This window comes from Petaurus breviceps, unplaced genomic scaffold (genome assembly GCF_028583685.1).
Source record: "Petaurus breviceps papuanus isolate PSGF00001 unplaced genomic scaffold, PetGlider_PUasm1.0 98, whole genome shotgun sequence".
NCBI lineage: Eukaryota > Metazoa > Chordata > Mammalia > Diprotodontia > Petauridae > Petaurus > Petaurus breviceps.
This window is the reverse complement of record NW_027187460.1, coordinates 61593847-61620267: the sequence shown is the minus strand read 5'-3', so window position 1 is coordinate 61620267 and position 26421 is coordinate 61593847. Positions and strand designations below refer to the sequence as shown.

At 39.6% G+C, this 26421-nt stretch overlaps 1 protein-coding gene, 1 long non-coding RNA gene and 1 pseudogene across 3 annotated transcripts in view; 2 read left to right on the top strand and 1 right to left on the bottom strand.

Annotated features, from left to right (window-relative positions):
* The window catches only part of YWHAZ (tyrosine 3-monooxygenase/tryptophan 5-monooxygenase activation protein zeta), a 40876-nt gene extending 15314 nt beyond the window's left edge, over positions 1 to 25562 (bottom strand). Inside the window, exons 1-2 of one of the 2 annotated variants that reach the window (XR_011167049.1) lie at positions 25224 to 25562; positions 21762 to 22066 (exon numbers count right to left, since the gene is read on the bottom strand). Coding sequence is in view for 1 of the 2 variants with exons in the window: in XM_069081321.1 (XP_068937422.1) it covers positions 21762 to 22055 (294 nt within the window). In the remaining variant the exon portion in view is untranslated. The remainder of the gene's footprint in view (positions 1 to 21761; positions 22067 to 25223) is intronic. The other variant, XM_069081321.1, reaches the window with a different exon arrangement.
* Positions 12708 to 21741, top strand: LOC138156000 (small COPII coat GTPase SAR1B pseudogene; annotated as a pseudogene).
* A 542-nt stretch (positions 25563 to 26104) lies between the features above and the next one.
* Positions 26105 to 26421, top strand: part of LOC138156085 (uncharacterized) — a 127241-nt gene continuing 126924 nt past the window's right edge. The window contains exon 1 of the long non-coding RNA XR_011167050.1: positions 26105 to 26242. This is a non-coding gene — a long non-coding RNA (uncharacterized lncRNA). The remainder of the gene's footprint in view (positions 26243 to 26421) is intronic.

Here is a 26421-nt window from a genome sequence, read left to right as displayed (position 1 = left end):
ACACACACACACACACACACACACACACACACACACACACACACACACACAAGCTCAACTGCATTCACACACTGCCAAAATCTATAGGTTGATCATCTAACTGCATACTGACTGGACAAGAGACATTTATTTATCTACTTGATTTTTTATTCCTGTGAGTACAGGAAGGCCAAATCATATGATTATGCTTCTCATTTAGAAGACTTTGGAGGCTTTGATATTCCAATTCAAAGAGTTCACGAAAACAGGAGGATCTGGAAGACCTTGATATCTATAAAGGATCAGTGTTCAATATGAAAGAGAACATGCAGAAACTGCATGACAGTAGTGAATTCATGTCTCTGTATTCTCCCTGGCTTGAATAATTAGAATGTTGTAATGTCAAGGGATTTTAAATAATTTTGATATATACCTGGGAGATATATTGTGCAACAGAAGTTATGATAATGTTTTACTCTACAAAATAAAAAACTTTTAAAAAACCAAACTAAAGGATAGTGGAATTTTATATTCTCTGTGTAAGTTTGGCTTGTGGGGAAAGAATAGTGAAGAAAAGAAACTTCCTATATTGTGAGGAAAGATACACACAAATAATTTTAAAATAACAGCTTAAGTAAAAAGGAAAAGTTCAACGCACTATGAAAAATTCAAGAAGGGTGCAAAATCAAGAAAGGCTTTATGAGAGGTAGAGTTGGAATTTGAAGTATTGGGGAAATATGTTCCTTTACCCATGGCACTCCGTAACATCTCTAGCTCATTTCCCTAATTTTCATTACTTAGTACAACTACCAAATACCTACACAATTATTCTCTGTAAGGAAATCTTTACTTATTTTCAGTTAAATTAATCTATTAATTTAATTTTGCTTAATAAGGAGATCTATGCTATATAGTTCCCCTGCTTTTATTCAGTAATTCAAAGCAATAAACAAACTGTATTTATCAAGTACCTTGAATGTGCAATGAGGAATGAGAGTGGTAAAGATACAAAGCTTAAGCATAGTGTCTGCAATCATCGCTCTACTAAATTTAAGTTTAATATGATACAGATAACTACAAAACACAATATTGTATATAAGTGCAGAGACTTGAGGAAAGTGTTATTGGATCCAAGGGGGTGGGAGAAGAAGAAAGTGGAAATGATAAAGGAAGAATGAATGACTGGGATCAGGGAGCACTGTACCATCTGGAAGAACATTTTCATTTTAGTTTTACAAGATATGTTAAGAATTTGGGTGGAGAGGGGGGAGAGGGTGTCGAAAAAGGAGGGGTCAAGGATAATAATAAGCATTAGGAAAAGTTTGAACAAAGGTATGGAGGTAGGAAAGTGCTATAGGAATATTTGTTTTGAGGAGAAAAGAGTGCCCCAATTTATCTCCATCAGAGTTCATTCATGGAGGAAAATAAAAAGAAAGTGGCCAGAATGGGGAGGGCTTTAAATACAAAAGGAGTCTGAATTTAATTGGTACTTGAACTTAACTGGCACTGAAGACCTGAGCAAGAGAGACTTTATCATATCTGTAAGATACTCTGTTGAAGATGTAAAGATTGGAAAGGATAGAGTAGACAGTAAGACTTTCTTTGGGGTAGGTGGGGATTAGAATAGTCTACAAAAATGATAATGAGGTAGTAATAGCAAATGGAATAGAGACAATGATGGGAGATTGCCAGTAAGAGTAACAAAATTATATAGTCCAATGCTTATCATTTAAAAGATTAATTAATTTTTAAAAATTTGCCTAAGGCCACACAAGTACTAAAGTTTCAGGGCTAGATTTAACCTTCCCAGGTTATTTCTAACTCTCCAAACTGAGAATTCTTTCAACTACCCACTCCTATTACTATCTAACAAATCTTTAGAAACTCAGGTTTCTCAAAACCGAGACTAGGGATCAGAATGAACAATAATCCTTAGTTTTTAAACATGGAGGACAAAGATGGTAAGGAACTTCAAGATCATGCTAATTCTACGATTTGCTTAATGGACTATGGAGGGTGGACATCATGGTGTAATAGAACACTGAACTTTGACCACCTGAAGATTTTTCTAGAATATCTCTGATAATCGGTTATTTGGTGTTTCTTTGAAGGTCTCTAGGTGAGATAGAACACACTATCTCCTGAGGTAGATAATCAACAACTTTCAATGAGCTTTCTGATATGTTGTAATTTTTCAGGAGTTTTTTTTTCCAGCGGCAGAACTATGTCTGTCTGTAAGCTCTACCCCTGTTCTTCTTAATAAACAAATAACTAAAAAGTAAGAGTGAATGCTCACATCAGGTTTCTCCTTAAGGGAATCATAGTATATAATATACTGCATTCTAAAAGTAGAGTTTGCTGGGGGAGGAGCCAAGATGGTGTAGAAGCAGGAAAACTCCCTGAGCTCCCCCCATAACCACCTCAAATACCAATAAAAAATGGCTCTAAACAAACTTTAGGGCTACAGAACCCACAAAGTGACAGAGAGAAACAAACCTCCCACTGAAGACATTGCAGCAGGCTGGGAGCAGAGTCCAGCCCTAAGTGAGCCCATGTAAAGTTTTAGCTCCAGCATGGCCTGACCGGCCACAACTTCTGGAGAGTGGATCACCACCCAGCTGTGGCGGTTTCTAGAATTATCAACACATAAATGCCAAAGACAAAGTGAGAGTTCAGTGTGGACTTTGTGGGAACAGGGGGTCCAGGAGTGTGGTCGGGACCTCTGCCCCTGGAGGGAGAAGTGGCTAATGCTTCATAGCTCCTGGCCTGCAGATTGTAGGGGGCCAAGCAGACATTATGAGGGGTGATTGCTCTTGCTTTAACCTGCTTGGGTCTGGATTGCTATCTAGGGTAGAGGTCCTGGGGTGGGTTACCAGGTGCCAGAGCTGATGGAGGCTTCAGAGAGGGCAGCCAACTAATAGCTCCAGCAGCTGGGAAAACCCCAGTAATTTGGGACAAAACTCTCCTGCCTGGAAACAGAGTTCTAATGTGGCAAAAAGCTCAAAAGTCAAGTAATTGAGTGGCAACATGAGCAAGCAAAGGAAGCACAGTAATCCGACTTTGGATTCCTTTTCTGGGGACAAAAAGGATCAAAACATGGAACAGGAGGAAGACAGGGAAGTCAGAACTCCTGCATCAAAAGCTTCCAAGAAAAATATGGACTGGTTACAGGCCATAGAGTAGCTTAAGAAGGATTTTGAAAACCAAATAAGAGAAGTGTAGGAAAAATTGGGAAGAGAAATGAGAATGATGCCTCAGACTATTAAGACTCACCACAGACTATTAAAAAACATTTTTTAAAATTGTGATTTCCCCTCCTGATCTAATAGCAATTTCTGTAGGATGTTCCCCTCCCCCCAATTAATTTGAAACTCCAAAACTGAAGGCTGGATTTAAAAAAAAGAGAAAACCATTTCATTTGGCTTTTCATGCCTAAAAATAACTAGGATAAGAAATAGTTACAAATTTCTATGACAATATGGGATAAGAAAATCAAAAGCTCAAAATAGGTTCAATAAAGGAACACTGTCTGGTTAGCAAATTAAGCCACCGTAAAAGCCACCAAGTCCTATAAAAAGCACACTATAGACATGAAAATAAAATAAGGCAAAGGGACAGAAGGGAAGTAGGAGGCAACAGCAAATGGGGAGGTTATGGTGTAAAAGGCAGAAAGGGAAAGAATCAACAAGACAAGGTGAAAACTGAGACAAGTTATTGTGGAGGCAAACCAAAATTGTAAAACAAACTTAAAAGTAGAAGAGAAGAAAATATAACGGATATGAGACTTTTAAAATGCAATCTCCAGAACACTATATTAATGGGATAATAGATTTAAGACTGCATTCCCCAAACAACAAAGTAATTTTTTTGACATCCTGAATTACAGATGTGAGTCAATGATAAAGGGGGAAGGTCCTTAACCTGAGGCCTGTGAACTTGGTGGCTCAAAATTAAAAAAAAAAAAATTTCTTTTTGGAGGGTGGAAGACAGGGCAATTGGAGTTAAGTGACTTGCCCAAGGTCACATGTCTAGTGTTAAGTGCCTGGGGCTGGATTTGAACTCAGGTCCTCCTGACTCCAGGGCTGGTGCTCCATTCACTGCACCTCCTAAATTTTTTTTTTTATAAATGTTATTTCAAAATATATGGATTTCCTTTGTAATGTAATTACATCTTTTAAAAACATTATTCTGAAAAGTCCCATAGGCTTCACTAGATTGTCAAAGGAATTTGTGATTCAAAAAAAGTTAAAACTTAAAGTCAGGAGGCATTTGGGTTCTTCTGGTCCTGGTCCTGCCATGAAGGAAATTAAAAACACAAAACTTTTTTGTTTTCTTACCTGAAATATGAAAAAGTCAAGAGATTTCTACATTTAAAATTATAATCTAATAGATACACATGAGTTGTGTAAATTGTAATACACGTAATGTACTGGCAAGTCTGCTGCCTCTGTAAATGTATTTTAGAATGATTTCCAGAAAACAGATTAACCACAATTCAATTAACCAGTATTTAAATTTACTGTATTTTAAAATCTCTTATGCTGACCACACTAAGAAAAATGCTTTTTAAAAGTCACAATAACATTAATTTAAAACTCTTAAACAGCATTTTAAAAATACATAATATACAAACTTTCCTCTTTACAATTTTTAGAGCAAATATATACTGAATTAACATGTAGATTTGGAAATGTTTCTCTAACTTGAATGCACACACACTCCCCACCCCCAACTAAAACACCATGCTATCCTGATCTCCTCCCTTTCAGTAATCACTTACTGCCTAATTAGTTCCCACATCGTTCTCAAATTCAGTGTGTTCAAATACCCTCTCTTAATTTCTGTTTTCTACTGATGTACCACCACCATCTTTCAAGTTTACAATGAGTTCACTCTTGAAATCTTCCCTTCTTCCCCCTCACAACTAGTGTTGCAATTTAGCTTGCATTCCTTTTCTTTCCATTCAGATGCCACCACCAATAGCTCAAGGACTACTTCTACTGCCCCTTGCTTGAATGGTTAAAGTAACCTCCTAGTTGGCTCTACCTGCCTCTACTCCCCGATCCATACAACTGCCAAATTTGTATTCCTGTAAGGGCTCTGACCCTACTACTACTCTGCTCAAGAAGTCTTGTTTGTTAAGTCCTACAAAATTCTACCTATTTTTCCAGGCTTAATTGCAAATAATCCTACTTCACACCTCCAGGTTCTAATTATTTAAAGCTTTTAAGATGAGTAGCCAATTACAAAATTCTTGGATGACTACCTGTCACCCATAATATGTAAGTTTCCAAGTTGTTTTGAGCTTCAATTTTATACCAGAAGGCAATTAAGTGAAAGAATAATTTCCAAGTGAAAATTCTGACTCATTAATCTTGCCTCCTACACTCTCAGATCAAATACATGCAAGCAGAACATGATCACTTTCAGAAAATCAGTCTACTGCTTCTGGAGATTCCATTACATTAAAAACGGAAGCCACTGACTGGTAAATTGCCAACAGATATTGACAATTAAGTTACTGCCTAGAGAGTCTTGGTAATTAATGTCAAAATGTTCAATTTTAATGCTTATTTTTTCTATTTTTTATTATTCTGTTATTATTCTATTATTTTTTAATGGTTACATTTTTCTTCACTATAAGTCCTATTCTTTATGCTTCATATTGGAATGTAGATGACCCTGCCAATAAGACACAACAGGTGTTCCCAGCAAATTGCACCCCCCCCTTTTTTGAAGCTACCCTGTCTGGAATACTTCAGAGATTATTTTTTTTTGAGGGAAGAGCAGATGGGACAGGAACTGTATAGTAAGGGAGTAACCACCACAGATTTCTTAAGTACTCCCTTCTGATAGACTCAGAAAGGAGGACAAGTCATTACATTCACTAATGGTGCTTCTGAAGTGAAAAATTAGCCACCTATCATGTCAGTAGTTAAAAGGATCCAGTGACAAGGTTGTTACTACATGAAAGGAGGGACTAGGGTCAGTAAAAGCAAGAGTCTTCACTTTCCAAAGATCATTCTTAAAAATGAGGGAAAAGGTCTCTCAAACACAGATCATTAAAAAATTAAAGCAATTTAAAATGTAAATTTATGGCAATGTTTTCCCATGTATGTAATCTAAAAGGTGGAAAATTTCAAAGGTGAATTATTGATAAACTAGTTTTCTCTTTGCCTAGTAGGGAATCTGGTAACTTAAACTGTTTGATAACCTTTTATTAGACTAAAATTTAAAATAATACAGACTTTTAACACAATCATGAGTTATAATTAACCAAAACAGTGGAGACAAATCCAGCATGATCTCAGATCCACCTAACCTCTCTTCAAATCTACACTAAACCTTTTCTAAAGTTCAACTAAAAACTAAGGGGATAAAAGGTATGTTATTACTAGGGAAGGGCAGAATATGCTGGTGAATATATGAGTGAACCATATTTATATTCTTTACTGCTCCTTTCCATTAACTCAGATTATCAGTGGTAAAATAGTGTTCTTTCCATTCCTTTGCCCATCTACAGAGCCTCAGGTCTAAAAACAGCAAGCTTGGTAAAGAGAAGGATATGGAAATGTGACAGAGAATTTTAAGAGTGATCAGTGTATAAAATCCCTAAAAGGTAGCACCTTTGCTTCTGTGCCACTTGCTTGATGGCTAAGTTTGTTCTTTTGAAAGAGGTATTATTCTAAGATGTCTTGTTTTTATCTTTTACAAAATTGAACTTCAAAGCCAAAATTTCTGCCTTTCAAAAAGGGGGCAGCTAGGTGGTGCTGTGAATAGGGCACCGCCCTGGAGTCTGGAGGACCTGAATTCAAATCTGGCCTCAGACACTCAACACTTGGGCAAGTCATTGCCCTGCCTTCCCCTTCCAAAAAAGGCAAAAAAAAAAAAAAAAAAAAGTTAAATTATGCAAGACCATCATGCAAATCCTCTTATCTTTATTGTTACAGCAAAAAAAAGTCATATAAAAAAATTCAGGGGCAACACATTTGAGATCAGTCCTACTACAAAGAGAAATAAGCACTGTAATTTATAATTCTTCAAGTTAACTAGCTTAGCCCTAGCATAATACTAATGATGCTGTTGGTACTACCACTTGAAATTTGTGACTTCATATGTTTTCATCCGATTTTTATAATAATTTTGTAAAGTATCGGGTTATCACCCACCCCCATTTTATAAATGATAAAAATAGCTCAGGTTAAGTGACTTGGCCAAGGTTGCAGAAGTCTGCTAAATGAATGGACTTGAATGCAATTTCTGACTTCAAATCCAACCTTTTTTTCCCCCAATTATAGCACAGCTCCTTCAATAATGAAGATCTAACACTCTGATAGCAATTACCAAACATTTATTACCAGATAAAATTACAAGCAAGGCAGTAATAATGAAAATAAAAGTTATCATTTATAGAAACAGTAATGGACCTATTAACTGGACTAGTTTGCCATTCTCCTTTGTGGTTGCTTCTATCCTTTTACTGAATTTAGAGGTGGCAACATAAAACAAGCAATTTCCTTCTTCCCCACTACCATCTAAGAAAAGGTGGCATCACCAAATGTCATAAATTCTTCTAGATCACATAATGGAATTCTAGGCTATAGAAAAACATTTCAATCTACTGAGTTTTATAATGTCTAAATATAAATCTACAAAAAGGGACTGTTTAGGACTACCTTCTTCACAAAACTGGATACAGATTAGCAGGATATTAAAAACTATTCCTCTTTTGTCAGTTGGTCAGTCAACATTTATTAAGCTCCTAGTGTGTACAGGTACTGTGATAAATGCTAGGCACGGCACATGAAATCACATAGTGAGAACCTAGAAATTCATGGGAGCTGATAGTATAGAGGGACAAGAGGGCCCCAAGGACAAAACCTCGGGGGTAAATGAAGATCCAGCAAAGGAGACATAGAAGGAACAGACATGTTAAAGGAGTGAGCAGTGTCATGAAAATCCTATGAGCAGAGCTAAGAAGAGGGTGATCTAATGGTAAATCAGAAGCTGCAGAGAAATTAAGAAGGATGAAGACTGAGAAAAGGACATCAGATTTGACAACTAGGAGATCACTGGGGGAAAACAGAAAGATCACTGAGAACTTTGGACAGAAGTTGGACTGAAGTTTGGACAGAGTTGACTGATGAAATCAGAAGCCAGACTGCAGATACTTAAGGAAGAAGAAAGCTATTTATTAAATATGGCCTTCTCCAGCAAAAATCATAAAAAGGAGGAGAAAGTTAATGGGCATAGATAAATCAAGTGAGGGTTTTCTGAAGCTAAGATATGAGTGGTTGTAGGTAGTGGGGAAATAGCCAGTAGACAGGGAGTGATTAAAGATTAGTGAGAAGGGCAATCTACTAGAGAAGATGGGATGGAATGAGATTACTTATACATGTAGAGCAGTTTACCCTTGTTGGTCTTCTGGCCAAGGTAAAGAACAGTAGCAGAGGGTTTTTAAGTGATGTGAAATGAAGGGGAGGAGAATAAGAGGAAGTCTTTGGGTTTCCTTTTCTCCCCTAGTGAAAGGAGACAAATTCTTCAGATGGATGAAGAAATGAGGTTTGAGGATAGAAGAAAATGTTTGGAGAAAAGCTAAGGTGGTGAGTGGAATAGTGAATTAATTGGAAAGGTGTAAAAGAATTGTCTTGCTAAAAAGGATTGCCTTGCTAAGTGAGGACCTAGTTGGGATTGTGTAACAGAGCTTGTGGTGGACTCAAACCATCAAAGTTTTATGATTTTTTTCTCCAGCTTCATTTGGCAGCACATGAACAGGAATGAAGGCAAAAATATTCCAAAGCTAAGGTCGGGCAGGGCAAGATTAAGAGACAGAATAAAGAGGCAAAGGATTCATGAGAAGACGACAATATAAAGTTGAACTGGTTCATCAAGGGTTCAAGATGGGAAAGGGAAGACAAAGTAACCATTGTAAAGGTTATGGTCTGGTAAAGAATTAAGGAGGCAAGGAATTGAAGGTCACAGTGAAGATAATGATCAGGGGGGGTTACAAGGAGGTGGAATGACAATAGATTGTGATCAAATAAGAGAATTTCAGAGATCAAGAATGTGGAAATGGAACATTTGTGTGTAACACAGGTATAACCTTAAGTCTATGTAACAAATGTTACTTCCAAGATTGTTTCTTAGTTTCCCAAAGAACTGAGTTAAATAATCTTAATTCAGTTCTCCCATATGGAAAATGAGATTTATCCATTTACTTTCTGCAACAATAACTCCTGTTCAATCTACATATATAAGTGTGCTTTTTTCCCCACTTTTTGAAGGGGGGAAGGTAGGGCAATTGGGGCTAAACGGCTTGCCCAAGGTCACATGGCCAGTTTTGTGTTAAGTATCTGAGGCTGGATTTGAACTCAGGTCCTCCTGACTCCAGGGCTGGTGCTCTATTCACTATACCACCTAGCTGCCCCAGTGCTTTTAATTCTTTCCTCACATTCATATTATTTAATGTTGACCCCATAACAGGTACTTAGGTTAACCAGTAACCTAAATTACCAACACTTCACAGAGTTTAATATACCAGTCCTTGCTTAGGCCTAGGGACCCTTAGGGGGTTGGGTCCATAAGTCAAATTTGTTTTCATAACACTAAGAGGTTTTAATATCTAATATGGCAAATATCAAAAGATGTAGCCCACATAAACATAAACTCTTAGCAAAGGGTCCTCAATTTAATAGTATAACAGGGGTCCTTAGGACCAAAAATTTTGAGAACTGCTGCCATTCTTCTCTCCTCCACCCTAAAGCCAAACAAAAAACTGTTCACTTTACTTATTAGAAATTGTACTTACTCTACATTTTAACTATAGAGAACTGCAACTGAAGTTTTAGAATGTTTTATTCTTCAGACAGCATCTTCTCATGTAATAAAAAGAATTTCTACTCACTTGTGACAGTCCATACTCCAGTAGTGGCATAACAACTAATCAGAAGTTATTTCTACCAGATAATTATTCAAATGACATTAGAAGGTCAAAAATCTTTAAATATTTTTTTTCAAATAGCAATTCAAGATATTTTAAGGTTTTCTGGTCTCCTGAAATGTTTATAAGAAGCAACTTTAAAGCATTTACTATGTAGTACCCGAACCAGACATGAGAAATCATATTCTGGCAATGCAAATCATGATGGCAAATGGGAAGCTAATAGCATCTAGGAAAAATAAAATTTAAAACAAAAAAGGGGTGCTTGGATTTCTTGGGCTTATTCCCAGAACCAATAAAGCAACTTTGAAGCAGTAGTATTAAGAGTCTCAGTTAATCAGTACTGAAGGTGAATCTGCTAACTAGTGGTCATCCAGTAATAACCAAAAGCAAAGGGAAACCCATTTCCTCCTGATGCAATCCATTCCACTTTTGGATAAAGCTAGTCCAGTCCACTGTGAAGTTTTCTCTTCAAGTAAATGCAATAAGCATTTACTGAGTGACTGTATCAGACTGCAAGCACTGTTCTGGGCATGGATTTTTTTTCCCAACATTCTACTGTATTTCCAATGTCAAGCCTGAAATTTACCTCTTTTCAATTTCTACCCTTTGCTTATAGTTCTGTACCGTTTAGAACCAAGACCAAATTTAATCTCTCTTCCACGGAGTTTTTCTTTCACTCAGTTTTATCTTTCTAGTAAGAAAGATAACTTTCATACTCTCTTCCCCAAGTCTCTTCTCCAGACTTAACATTAGCAGGCTGTCTTCCTTTGTTACTCACTAACCTACCAATGTCATTCCTAATACATGATGCCTAGATCCGAATACAATACTCCAAATGTGGTTTCACCAGGGTAGATGTGGGCACAGAGGTGGGGTTATTATCACCTTACCAATCCTGGATACTGCCTCAATGCAGCCAATTCCAGCCTTCTTGGTTCACACTGCTGCTAAGTCTTAGCTTTCCTGCCTGAGAAACTTAACAAAATAAAATGGTCCATTAGGAGGGTGGGGGATGGAACAGACGGGGACCTAGGGACTATGAATGTGAAATATGAACATAGCATACAGTAGACTCACTTGATATTTTGATGCACTGCTTAATTTTGTTGAAGTGCTTCCCTGCCCACACTCATTTATATTGTATGCTAATGTCTTTTTTACAAGACCCATTTAAGCATTAAAGAGGAGGGAGAGAAGACATTTGAAAATGATGTTAAGAATTAAGCACATATTAATGGCACTACTTCCTCAATTTTGATGTGAAGACACCACCATCCAACCAGTCACCAAGGCTCACTACCTGGGAATCTCAATTATACATATTGTAACAAGCTGGAAATGGCTTTCCAAGTAAACGCACTAAAGGGAGTGGAACTAGATGACCTTAGTTTGCAGATGAGGGAATTAAGACTTAGGGAAGCTGTGACTTGACCCTAGTTAAAAAGTGACTTCACTAAGAGATAAGTACTCTAATGTTAAATACAACACTCTTTTCCACTGCTCTTCCCTTTCCCTAAGCCTACTCTCCCCTCCTCCCCAAACAGGTGCCAAGTTTTGCTAATTTTACCTCCTTATCATCTCTTTAATCTACTTCTTGAGTCTCTTCTATTCAGCAGGTTGCTTGTCACCTTTCACCCAGACAATTGCAATAATCACCTAAATTTAGGTCTTCCTTGCTTCCAGTCTCTTCCTCTTTCAAAGGACCTCACAATTCTAAGCTCCCAAAATAATTTTCCCAACTTTCAAAGATGACCATGGATGCTCTCCAGTCTTCCTTCAGTGGATCCCTGCTGCCATTAGGATAAAATAAGAACTGAATCTGAAGCTCTTCATACATTAAGTCCAAACCTTTCTTTCTTGTGTTATTTCATAGTACTCTCCGTGGCCTTTCACAAATTAGTGGTCCGGCCAAATAAATTAGGGGCACTACTTCGGCATTTTATGCTAATATTCTCCTAGAGGGCAGCCTCTTTTGTGATGTAGAGGAGGGCAGCAAATTGCAGTACTTTTCTCTCACCTCCAGGATTTGGGAAGCCCACATTACCTCTAGGAGCTGGATCTCACCACGACATTGTTAATGTAATGGATATCTAGCCTATAGTAAAGAAAAGGTATTGATAAGCCAACTAAGATCCGGATGAAGGCCATATTAACACCTGGCCTGGAGAGAAGAGGATTTTGTGGGTAAGGGAACAGAGGAGAAAGAAGGATATAATAATATGACATGAGTGGTGTCTCCAGTTCTACAATACTGTCATTTGATGTGGTTCCACTAATGGCAAGTATGGGTGGCCTCTAGATATAGACTACATTGTTTTACAGAAATATTCCTGATTTCTACTTAAATGGACATAGATATAGTAAGTTAGTGACACATTGTTGCAAGGAAAAGACTAATCTGGGCTATGAATGTAGTCTTTAGCAAACCTCCCAGGGGTGGGGAACCTGCATCTAAATTAAGAGTGGCATTAACTAGGCTTGTATATCCACAAAAGCAGGTTTAATATCATACTAGAAAACTGAAGTCATGCATTTATATATTAATGTTGCTTGTACAAATCTTGTTAAATCTGTATTTTATCTTTTCTTAACTCTGCTGCAACTCTTCTATTCCCCAACCCCCAGCAGAATCCCCCCTGGACATCGATTTCTTTTCCTTTTGTTTATCTGAAGGGCCTACCTAAGTATACGTAAAGTATTTAACAAAAGAAGCTTCAAGACAACTCTTAGGAGAGAGTCAAGACTAGGAATAGCTTTCTTTTCCATCAGATCCTTTAAAATCTGAATTGTGTCCCTGATATCTGACTAGATATACAGTGGTTTCTGCAGTGTACTTTAGTTTTTAAGACTATATAAGAAATCTGGTAAATTATTTCCTGGATTTGACAATTCTGACACAATACTACTACACATGTTAAAAGGTGACAAGCTTGGCCAACATTTGACTACATCACAGTTGGTATTACAAGAACTGCTGGGGCATGACTTTTACCACTTTTCTGGGTAGACATGTTTAAGCTCAAAGACAGTGCAAAAAATATCTGCCTCTGGCATTAAAGGCACTTTTTCTGGTGGACTGGGTAGATGATAAATGAGACTCAGAATCAAAGAACTTGATTCACTTTTGACAGATGAAACAATAGCTAATATGTTTATCCTAATTCTTGGAAACAAGATCGATGATTGTCCTAAAGCCATTGATCAAAAGAGGTTACTAGAAATGTTTGATTTATATGGTCAAACACCAGGAGAGCAAAGTGTTTCGATGGAAGAAATGAATTTAAGTCTTCATATGCAGCGTGGGTATTTGTTGAGTGGCACAGTACATCAATTAATTCCAAATCCACATCTGTCTTTGAACATTAAGTCCACTAGGCTATTTAATCACTCAGCATATATAACTTGAATTGACTAAACTTATTAGTTATAAAGGAGTTTTTAGGTCATTAATGTATCAACTATTGACTCGTGAACATTGAAAATCAATTTTAGGCAAGTCTGGGTATTATACTGCTAACTTTCTAATGCCATTTCCAATTAATTCCACATTTTATGTTCTTCTACAATTTACAATTTGACATTTGTACCCAGCATCATTTTTGGACAGTGACTTTCCAATTCGGGATGTTTGAATTCATTGTTTAAACAGCTAAAAACTACAAATATGTCCTAAGTATTTAAAGTTCACCATGTTAAAATGTCTATCTACTTTCGGAGAAATGGTTTTACAAATTCATACTACGTAATTACTTGTCTTTAAAGTACAGTTAATAATTAGCTTATAACTTGAATGATGTCTTACAATTTTTAATATTCTTATACAAAATCATAAAAATCTAATTTTTGACAAAAAATACAACAATAAAAAAAACCCACAACTCCAAAATTTCTAAATTCAAGTACAACTGTAACATGAAAGCCTTCCCAGGTTTCACATCTAAATTGTTTCTTTGTATGTATGGTATTTGTAGTGTATTCCCCACCTCTAGCTTAAGGGGTTCTTAACTTTTTTGTCATAAACCCCTTTCTCAGTCTGAATGAAACTTACGGAGCCTTTTATCATTGTTGTTAAATGTAGTAAAATAAAATACAAAGAATTTACTAAGAAAACCAATTACATTTAAATAAAGATGTAATTTTTTTTCCCATCAAAGTTCATAGACCGTCCAAAATCTCAGGTTAAAAAGCTGTACTCTAGCTGAATGTAAGCATTTAAGGTCAGAGGAAAGTCTTACTTTTTCTTCAGCATCTATTAGCAGGCACTTAAATTTGTTTGATGAGTAAAACTATAGGTTAAGTTATTCCTGTAGCTATCCCTTCCTAGAAAACCAGATTCTTCAGACTGAAAGGAATATTAAATGTCTTGGCATACAGAATGCCCTCATTTTATAAAGAAGTAAACTGATGTCTCAGAGGTAATAGAGCAAGTCAGTAGGCATAGCTGAGGCTAGGAACAACCAAGTCTCCTAAAATTCCTGTTCCAAGCATACTGTGTAAAGGTATATATAAAAAAAAAAAAAAAGCCTATAAAAGTCTAAATATCCTTCCCACCCCCAGATAAGTGGCAATTTATGAGATGAAAAATCTTGAAAGGAAGAGCAATTAAGTACCTGGAACTTACGTTGAATTACAATCCCAAGACACAGTAAATCCAATTTACATCCAAACACTAAATTAAAATCCATGAACCCATAAATGTGACAATCTCAGCACCCCCATAACTTGGGGGTAATTGATCTTTAAATGTAGTGATCTTTCTACTTATCAGTCCCAAATAATAATAATAATAATTTTAATAATTCTACCAATAATGTATATTTTAAGACACTTCTATTAAAGAACTTCTCTGAAGAAAAAGTATAGAGTGTGAGCTGTGCAGAGACAAAGATGATTCTTTAAAAATTGTGGCTGAAAACCTTCTCAGTCTTGAAAACCCTGAGAAATCATCTTAGTCCCCAGAGGCCCCCAGACCAGTTCCAATTTTCTAAGATAAGCTAAACAAAGCACCTTTCTCAAAAGATTCTTACTGCATTTACAATCTTTTGTATAAACATCCCCAGTTTTCCAGATCCTGCTAAATTAAATCTACCCATGTTATACTTAAAGCTGATTTTGACTGGATATGGGGTGTCTGGGCACAAAACAGTTCAAGTTACCTATGAAGCAAGAATGGTAGGACTGTAAGCAGAAATAGTCAAGTGGGGAAAAATGACAAGCTAAAAGAAAACAAGTTCCATTCTGAACATGATAAATGAGGTGGCAGCTATTAATTGAAAAACCAGACTTCATATTTATCTAGTGATAGGGTATCTTTTACTCAGAATCTAGAAGAGTGTCTTGTAGTTAACAGTGAAGTCTTAAAACATTTAAGTAAAATTGCTAAAGCCTGTGTGTGTCCTCAAAGTTTCATAACATAAGATTTTGATTTTATTATTGGATTTACTACTACCATAATGAAGTCTTTGCAATACTTTCAGGGGATTAAAGTATCCTTTGGATGAGGGCAAAGATAACGTTATCTTATACTAAATTCTGGACCATGGTGTGGTATACATATTAACCATTTCTATCAGAAAAATATCCTTTGCTGTTTTTAATAAGATGTATTCTGTAAGGCTGAGACTAGGGACTAACTTAAGGTCTTTTACTGACAAGGCATTATTTCACCTAAGTGATTCATAATACTCAAATTTTCTATTTACTACTGGTTAGTTTTAACAGTGCCTTTTTGCACTGACTCCCAAAACTTTACAAATTTTTCAGTAGTACTGAAAAAACTTTTAATAGCTGAACCTCAAAGAAACTCATGACAAAGAGCAACATAAGAGTTAAAAATTGTCAAGACGAGAGATCTAATTCTCTTTTAAGAGGCAAGTCTCTTAATTCTCAAGTATTTTTTTCCAAGCAGAAAACTTGAAGAAAAAAGTTAGCTCTCAAAGCCAGTAACTTTATCACTATTGTTCTCTAGACGTTTAATATATACACATATGTACAAATCAAGTCCCTGAGGGCAAATAGCCTTAGAAATAAACAAAAACATACAATTTCATTACAAGCGATTCAAGACACAAACAGGGGTCTTTCAAAACTACTGGGGGAGGGTTTGAGAGTCAAGATTTAAGAGACAGTGTAGCAGGGAGGAGAGACTATGCCTTGAAATAAGGGCATAACTCCCAGACCATTCTACTTAGAAATATAAACTGTATTTTCTTTCCTTCTTTTTTTTTTTGCTTTTTGGAGAGGGAAGGAAGGGCAACTGGAGTTATGACTTGCCCAAGGTCACATGGCTCTTAACTGTCACCAAGTGTCTGAAGCCAAATTTGAGCTCAGGTGCTCCTAACTCCAGGGCCAGTGCTCTATTCACTGCACCACCTAGCCACCCCTAGATTATATTTTCTTAAGTGGTAGCTAGGGGGTTCAACTAAAAAAGTGATGGGCCTAGAGACAGAAAGACCCCAGTTTAAATGTAATCCTGGGTAAGTCACTTAATCTGTTGCCTTAGTTTCTTCAACTGAAAAAATGGGGATGGAAAATAATAGCACTTACCTCCCAGGGCTGTCATGAGGATCAAATTAAATGACAGTGCCTGACACATAGCAAATGCTTAATAAATACTTGGTGTAAAAAAAAAAAAGCATAGAAATCCATCTTGCCCTACAAGAAAGTAAGGGGGGAGTAAAAGGGGAGATGAAAAAAAATCTTAGATTTCTAAACATCTTATTTAACTAGAAACTTGTGCCATATTGTAAATCAATCAATCAATCTATCTATCTATCTGAGGATAACATGTTTCCAACTAGAGCGAGGTACCACTTATTTATTTATGTCTTTAAATGAATAAAATTACAAAGGAAAACACTTATAGTTATTTTTAAAAAAGTTCATAGACACCAGGTTAAGAACCCTTGATTAAGGTGAAATATTTTTGCCAATGACATACTGAGTTAAAAGTACAGTAAGAAGTAAATAGGGGGGGTGGCTAGGTGGCACAGTGGGTAGAATGCCCGCCCTGGAGTCAAGAGGAACTGAATTCAAATCCGGCCTCAGAAACTTAACACAAAAACTAGCTGGGTGACCTTGGGCAAGTTACTTAACCCCAACTGCCCTCCAAAGAGCAAAACAAACAAACAAAAAAACAACAAAAAAAGAAGTAACTGGACTAGAGAGTCTCTAGAGATGCCCTTTCCAATATGTATGTATAAATTCTACAATTTTTTTTTAGATTTTTCTTTTCTGAGGAATGGGCGAACTCAGAACAATTCTATCAAAAAGAAGTCACGACAATTTGAGGTGTTAAATTATTCTCTTACTCTGGGCTATTTAACAGGTTAGGTCAAAGAAAGAATTAAAACAGATTTTTAATGTCAAAAGAAGATCAACATTTAAATGCCTTCTCAAAGTTACATAAAAAGGAGAAACAAAATCTTTATTATTATAGAACTGTCCACCCATGAATACACCAAATTAGAACATATGATCATATGTAAGTGTGAGAGCTATAAGGGACTCTAATAACATCTATCTGGTCGATCCCATTACTATCAGAAGGGGAATCTTAGGGGCAGCTAGGTGGCGAAGTGAGTAGAGTGCCTGCCTTGGAGCCAGGAGAACCTGAGTTCCAATCCGACCTCAGACAGTAACACACACACACACAACTAGCCATGTGACCTTGGGCAAGTTACTTAACCCCAATTGCCCTCCAAAAAAAAGGGGGGGGGAATCTAAGAGGCCCATTTGTGAAGTGACTCACCCATTATTAAATATCCTTGGGCAAGGAAATGTAACAGGACAAATTCAAATGCAGGTCCTGAAACTCTTTCCACCCTACCATACTGATACCAATTTTAGACTTGGGGGAAAAGTACAATAGGGCACACAGCTTCTGAACTAGGTAAACAGATAAAAACCATAAGAATCCTATACAAGACAAAAAGTGTTGCAAGATAAATATTGAATATAAAACAAAGATTAATGTGGCTTTGAAGTATCAGTAGGATTCAGATAAGTAAAAGGGAGGATATTAAGTTTAAGCTAGGGAAAGGACAGAGCAAAAGCACTGAATTATGAATTAGAAGTGTATCAATCAATAAACATTTATTAAGCACCTACTTTGTGCCAAGCAAAGGGAATATAAAGAGCCAAAAACACAGTCACTACCCTCAAAGAGTTTATAACCTAATGGGGGAGACCACATGCAAAAGTATTTACAAAGGAAGCTATATTTATATGTGTATAGGAAGTTTTTGGCTTCAAGAACCTTTTTCCTAAATTAAAGCAGTGAACTTAATTTCAAATGCTAAAAACAAACCAAAACAAACAAACAAAAAACACCAACAACTCACAAAAGCATGAGAACATAAGATTTAGAGATGGAAGAGTTCTGAGGGGTCCATCAGGTCCAGGGGTGGGAACCTACAGCCTCAAGGTCACATGGCCCTCTGGGTCCTCAAGTGTGGCCCTTTGACTGAATACAAACTTCACAGAACAAATCCCCTTAATAAAAGGATTTGTTCTGTAAAACTTGAACTCAGTCAAAAGGGTGCACCCAAGGACCTAGAAGGCCACAGGTTCCCCACTCCTAACCTAATCCAACCACTTAGTTTTATAGATGAGGAAATTTGAGTTCCAGGGAAGTTGTGGCTTACTTGATATTGGGTATCAAGTGGAAGAGTTAGAAATTGGAATATAGGTCCACTGACTCTAGATCCTGCACTTTCCACTATACAGAGTTACCTCCCCTTTTAGAAAATCTTACCTGCTTTCATATGTAGCATTCAATTCAACAAATTTACTTAGTGCTTAATATGCAAGAGTCATAACCCCCAGCTTCTTCAATAGGTAGCCCCCATTTTCAACAACAATAATTTCCTGCTCTTTTCTAAGCTAAATCTCTTCGTTAGAAAGGTATGAACTGCTTCCTTTACTAGACAAATAAATGGGTCCCTGGAATACTTTCCCTAATAACTTTGTGTTTCAAGGTCAATAATTCTTGTCCTTTAACATTTTTTTAAAATCATGCTTATCAATCATCTTTTTGGCTATCACTAAAAAGATCCCCAAGTTCAACCTGAGTTCATGGGTACTTAGACCAACTAAACTTTATCTAATACTTATAGAAGTCAACTTTTGCTATTAAATACAACAAAGCATAAGTAAACCGTGGTAAAGTAGTGATAATATTGCCAATGTGCACCACAAACTAAGCCCATCTCCTTTGTCTCATAAATAGGTGCTATAGTGTTATTTCAGAAATTAAACCTAAGGGAAGGGTTGTTCAAGAAAGGAAAAATAATAAAAGGGGAAAGAAAGAATAAGTTTTTATTTTTTAAAGGACAAGGTACTTATGGGCTTAAAAAAGTAAACCTGAGCATATGATTAAATATTTGGAGTTATAGTCTAATATGTACTCAATGAAGAGGACTAAACACTGTTGGGGTGTGGGTGTAAAAAGATGGATAAATATCTAAAAGAAAATTCATAATCCAAAATGTTGACAAAGATATTATTAAAGTTAGGAAGGGAATCATTTAGGAATAGAATCTTCACGACTCCACTGCTATCTTGAGCTCCCCTCAAGACTTTGTCAGGTGGCTAATAGGTTTAAAGAAATGAAGAGTCCTCAAATACATACTAGGCTTATTTCTAGAATATTCAAAGAAAAGCAATAAAGACACCAAAACTTCTGCTCTCAACATCTTTCAAGAAAATCAGAGGGCCAACAGTTGACAACACATGCTTCTCTACCTACTGATAAAAAGGAATAAGAATGCTAGGATTCTTCTGCTTATGCTATACTGCTCTCTATGACCATAAATTCTTAGAGCACAGGGATCATATCAACTTAATATGCACTGTTATTCCCACAGCTAAATTTTTCAATACATGATGAAGACATGTGCTCTTGAAAGTCTCTTCACTCAGTTGTTTATCAAAAGAATTTCAAGGGGTACTGATCTCAAATCAAACACTTCTCTAATTTCTCAACTTTATAATGGATAGTTAACTGCAATCTTTCATTTATGACCGTATTAGAGATTAGTGGCAACCTCAAGTCTGGTGAGTTTAGCCCCCTTTTTCATATAACATGATTATGTATGAGAAAAGATCAATAGTTTGCTTTCATATCCTGTTTGAATAAACCTTTTATTAGCTATAATATAGATGGGCAACATGGTAGTGATGACTTTTTTGGGGGATAAATTTTCTATTACCCTGATATAACAATCTCAAAATCAAAGACAAATAAATAAGATAGATAAGAACTGATGTTACATTTTAAATATTGAAATTCAATTAAGAACTCATAGTCTTTGAAAAGGCATTAAAGATAAGTGTATTTTGCATAGCAGGACAATAGAGGAAAATCCAGACGAGCCCTTAAAAGCACCTTTTGTACTCTCATTCTGAGAATCTATAAATACCTACCTGGAAAGGTAGATTATCTTTTTAGCACAAGTGTTATGTGTTAACATGATTCCTTTTATCCCAATTTTAACCTCATTGCTGACTTGTTTAATGGAAGTTTAAAGCAAAAAAAAAAAAAATCTTATCTAACAACTTCAATAATCAAAAAGAAAATTATCAAATCTCATGTTGAATGCAAAATATTCAAATCAGATACCCAAGAAAATGAAGCTAATTCTTAAGTTACACACATGCACTAATACTAGCTGATAATTAAAACATTTTGAAACCAGTCATAATGATGGACTCATTTTCAGGCTTTTAAATTTATACCTCAATAATCCAAGGAGACAACATTGAGTCCCTTATGTTTTAGGATACAACTCTCCATATAAAGTAATTTTAAAAAAATTACAACTCCAAGTATACCTCTACATTTCCAATTTATGATTAGTATAAAAATATTAATTGTCCTTTAAATACCCAAAATAATTTGAACATACAAAAAAACCAAACAACTCTCCTGGTAGTGGTTATAAATTTCTGAGCACATATATCATTCATTTCCATGCAAATGTATTAATGGCAAAAAATTTCAATACAGCATTATACAAATATTAGTTCTTTATTCGAATTAATCTAAAAAGTTGGCCAACTTGACCATGTGTAACTGTGAGCATGAATTCCTATTTTCAAGATGCTATAAACTGTTACAAAAAGATTATTCTATCAAATTCTATATTCTCTAGGCCAGGAAGGCACTTTGAATTAAGTTGAAAATGAGTATTTTGGTTTTTACCTCAACCTACACAGAAAATTCTTATTTGAGGTATTCATAATCTTTATCATAGCTTCCAATGATCAAGGCAATAGCAACATTGTGGATGCCAGACGGTTTTCTGCTGGGCTGACTCATTTTATTAACATTACATCAGCTAATCCAGGGAGGGGTACTATATCCATAATGAGACTCCTATTACAAGTCTCTTACATAAAGCACAATACACAAGAATTCCAGTAACTTCACTCACTCACACTCACTCACACACACACACACACATACACATACCCCTCCCCCCCAAGGAAAAGCAGGTATACAAACCCTCTATACTTAAGTCCCATTAGTCTATCCACAACTATCTAAATATAAGGTCTTCCATCACAGGTACCAAATGACACTACTCTAAGTTCTGAGACAAACTGAAGAGCTTTAAATTTTCTTTTAAGTAAAGATACCTCACCTCCCTTCCTTTTCTACTCTCTCCTCCATTTGGGATATAAAGAGGGACACATCATCCCATAAAAAAAGTAAATCTTAAATCTTACTCAATTTTATAGGAAATAAAAATCCTAGGAAGGCCATAGTCAAGCTTATTATAGGTGATGTCCTCTACAACACAGAGAAGCTACATTGAACATATTTATTGATTCTCACCAGTACATCATTGCAGATATCTCTTAGTTCGGTCTCAATTTTCTCTCTGTATTCTCGGGCCATCTGCTGTTTTTTCTCAGCACCTTCCGTCTTTTGCTCAATACTTGAAACAACCCTCCAAGATGACCTTCGGGCCCCTACGACATTTTTGTAAGCAACAGAGAGAAGATTCCTCTCTTCATTGGATAATTCAGCTCCTTGCTCAGTTACAGACTTCATGCAGGCTGCCATGTCATCATATCTCTCAGCCTGCTCAGCCAATTTGGCCTTCTGCACCAGCTCATTTTTATCCATGACTGAATGTTCTGAAGAAAAAAAAAAGTTTAAATAACTTTTTAAAGTTGAAATGAAAAAATGAAGGCTTTTTAAAAAATTAAAATCTAACTCCAGTAGAGGAATACTACTGCAATTAAATAATTACAATAACGAAAAGGTACACCACTTGCCAGTGGATATAAAATTTTTTACACAGGATGATCAGAAACAAACTGGTTAACAGACCAATTTATCCAGATACATTCAGATTCTAGATACCCCAAAAACCTTTGGAAATTTATCAACACTAAGGCTTTTACACTATCTTAACTTATGGACAGTACTGCAAGTCTGAACTATAATATGAAATCAAATGCTCAAAATTGCAGTTTCCAACGTTATCACTTAACCAAACAAAATTTAGCAGTTTTCCTAATTGTTATTAAGATGTCTCAGATTATGTACTGGTTACAATTTCACTGAACTGTTCCAAAAATATATGCCACTTTTATACTGATATATCTAAACTATACAGGTTATTTGTTTATATTCATGATGCTAACATTAAAACAAATTTATGGACCAGTTTTGGTAACATGGTTCATATTTTATTAGAATTTGCTACAGAATCACCAAGTTGCTTTTTTTTTGGATCACCTTTAGTGATGAGAAAGGTGTACATGTTCAGTTTGTGAAATGAAAAAAAAGTATAATTGTTTTATTTATTCCCTTTTTTCTTTCCCATCTAACTTCCCTTTTCCTAATTCTAAGGCTCTCTTGATTCCTAATTTCCCTTCTAATAATTTTAAATGTACTTAATAGTACTCCAAATTAACAAATTAAAAAATTTTAAGCTATAAAAATTATTTTATACTCATTCTGAATTAAGGAAATTCTTTCATGTTAATAAGTTGCAGATCAGTTTTCTGTCACAACTGATTTAGTAGAACCCAGTTATCCCTCCTTCAATGGGAACCTTAAATATTAATTTTTCACACACACACAAATGGGTACTTGTCTTTAAGTAGATGCTCACCTAGAAACTGTTAGGTATATTTAAAATGCCTACACTTCACTAGATACAGTTTCAGCTCCTCTTGATTTTCAATTATATTATGACAAAGATTTTCTAGACCTAATTTCAATCACTTATTAAGACTGTTATAATGACCATCAAAACAGGTATATAATGTGCACTTCAAAATTAGTTGCAGAACAGTTTTTTGGGAATATCCCCCAAACCTCAAAGGAAGTGGAGGTTCTTAAATGAAATAAAATGGTGCTTTTAGGCATTACTTCTTCCTGGCCTAGCCCAGTAAGCCTGGCTTGAACAAGGGTTAAAACCAGACCTCAGAGCAGGACTTCAGGGAGCCTGAGGCTGAGCCCCTTCACATCCTCCTAGCCCGGAGGCTCCTCCTGACTCCTCCCAAGCTGGAAAGCACAAGTCCCCTTCTTCTCCGGTCTTTGTCATGGCGGATCTGTGTCACCCAGCCCAACCCACGGCTAGGAGCGTTAATTCCCCCCTCCAACCAGAGCGAGAGGGAGGAGCTGCCCGCGCCCCCGCCCGAGGGGGAGGGGGCGCCGCTCAGGCCCGCCGGACTGCGCGGCGGCAGCGACTGCCCCACCGAAGCGGAACCACTACGAACCCGGTAATGGACACACCCCACGGGGAACGATATCCGCCCCGGCCGCCAGTCTTTGCACTGCCCCATTTACCGAGGCTCTAAGGACAACAGCTGCAGCAGGTGGGGGGAGAGGGCAGAGGAACCACGCCCAGGCAGGCGGAGAGCCAGCCCTTCCCCAGGCATCCGGCAGCGACTCCGGCCGGCCCGAGAAATAGGGGCAGAGGTCTAAGTGGGCTTTAGCGCCCTTCCGCCGACCCCCACACCCAGCCCCCCCCCTACCTGACTTCCCCGCCCCCCCCCCACCTCCCCCCACCCTTCCCCCGCTATTAGCCAGGACCTGGATAAAGCAAAAAAAAAAAATAAAGAAACCACCCAGACCCCCCTTCCAACCCCACCCCTCCTCTCCCCTCCTCGGGAAAATGCACGGCTTTTCTCCTCCCACGATTTCAACCCAGGCAATTCAGCTCCACCAGTGTGTGCATGCCCCACCCCAGAACCTTCATTCTCGGTGGACGGTAGTCCGCCCCCCCCTTACACCCAAACGGGGACAAGCCGCAAACGATGCCTCGGCCTCGGAGTGTGACCTCGCCCCGGGGCTACCTGCCTGACACCTCGGAGCAGGCCCCGCGAGGGCGCCCACCGCCCTCGGCCCCCTCCCCTCCGCAGCGGCTCCACTCCGGCAGGGCCACCGCCGCCTCGACCCCTCAGGGACCGGGTGAGGGAGGGCTGGGTCCCCCCTCCCGCCGCCGCAGCGCCCGCCCGCGAGCATAGCGCTGAGCCTGCGCCTCCGAGAGCGAGGGCGGGGGGGGGGGGGGGGGGGGGGGCGGGGGGGGGGGGGGGCGGGGGCCGGGTGAGGGGGGGCTGGGTCCCCCCTCCCGCCGCCGCGGCGCGGGCCCGCGGCCGGCGGCGGGGGCGGCCCCCATGGGGTGGGGGGGGGGGGGGGGGGGAGGGAGTGGTTCGGGGGAGAGGGAGGAGGGTGGAGAAGAGGGGAGGGGGCGGCCTCTCACCTGCGCCGCCGCCGCTGCTACTGCAATGCCCGCAGCGGCGGAATAATTATCTGGGGAGGTAGCAGAGCACAGGGAGAGGCGGGGACGGAGGAGGAACAAGGGAGATTCTTTCATTTCCCCCCCTTTTTTCCGGAGAGTGGCTGAAGGGCAGGACATGGGGGCCACCCCCGCCGCCCGCACCGCTCCCAGAGCCTCGAGGACGGACGCCGGTCCCCGGGGATCTCCCGGGTGGGCGCGGTTTTTTTTTTTTGGTGGGCGAAGGGGGGGAGGGGAGCGAATAGGGGCAGATCTGGGTCCGAGTCGTTGAAAAACTGTCGCTCCCGAAATCGGTACCCGGAGGCATCAGCAAAAGCGCGGCCCGGCTCCAGCGGAAGGGAAGCCGCCGCCCCGTCTCCGCCTGAGGAGACTCCGCCTCAGCCCAGCGCCGCTACTGCCCGGCCAGGCGGCCAGCCCGGGGAAGGAGGGAGGGGGCGGCCGTAGGAGAGGGAAATTTCTTCCCTCACCCCGCTTCCACCCTCTTCCAGGGTAGGGCTGAGAAGAGGAAAAGGCCAGGTTGCGGCGGCACCATTGCTTACCTGTGCCCGGAGTGAGTGGCGGCGGCGGACGGACGGACGGGGGATTCAGCGGTCTCTGGGCGGCGGCAGTGGCAGCGGCGGGGCTGAGACTGTGTCCCTATATCTCTCAGCTCACAGGCTCCAGCCGCTCCGCAGACACGGGGTTTCCTCCAATCACCAGCCCCGGCAGCAGGGGCACCACACGCACGATGACGTCAAACGCTGCTATGGCAACCGCTGATTGGTGCCCACCGCTCCAGGGCCCAAGCGCAACCGCCGCTCCCTGGCGCGCGCGCGCGAGGAAAAAGAGCGAACGAGCGGGGCTGGGGAACGCGCGCGACCCGACTTTTACCCAGCCCCCACACCTTTCCTCCTTCCTCACTCCCCAATCCTGGTCCCGTGAGCGCCTGCGCAGGGCGCAACACCCTCCCTCGCCACCTCTCCCACCGCAGTCGAACCTCACTAACCCTTTCCTCCTCCGCCCCTACAGCCCTTGAAACTCCTCCTTCCACCCCGCTAGAGGGAAGAACTGCCGCCCCACCTTAGCTTTTCGCTAGGTCCCTCAGCGCCTGCGCCAGTCACTCCCTCTGACTGAGGCACCGTTTCAGCAACATCCGGGGCCTTTCAAACTCTACCTTTCCCCCCCCCCCCCCCCCCTTCCCTCTTCCTTCCCCCCCTCCCGACCCACCCCCCAGCCCTCCTCACCCCCCGCCCTTTGCCACGGTTACTGCCCCCAGGACTGAGTCCAGCGACCGGATTGTGGGAGCAACTCTTGCATTGTGATATGGCTGGGGTGGGGCTGAGGGGTAGGGTGGGGGGAGTCCCCCCAGGAACGGCCGGGGGGAGGGGCAGGAGAGCCGCCTCGCCCCTCCCCCATGCTCTTTACGGGGCGGGGCCGGCCTGGGTTAGACACCTACCCGCTCCATTTCTCCTCCGCCCAGTCCTCTCTTCCCCTCCCCTCCCCCCTTCCTACCGGCGCCGATTTACCTGCTCGGCTCGGGGAAAGCTGCCTTGTGACCTTTTAAGGCTCGGAAAAGAAAGTAAGGAGTCCAACCCCCTGAATGAGCGTTGAGTGACGGGGAAGTTTTCCAATCCCGAGTTCGGGATCTGGGAGGGTTGACGACTTGGAGAGGACTACGGGGGTGGGCCCTAGACCAAGGTGGAGAGGAGGAAGAAGCAGGAGGAGGAGGAGGGGGGGGGGGAGGAGGAGGAGGAGGAG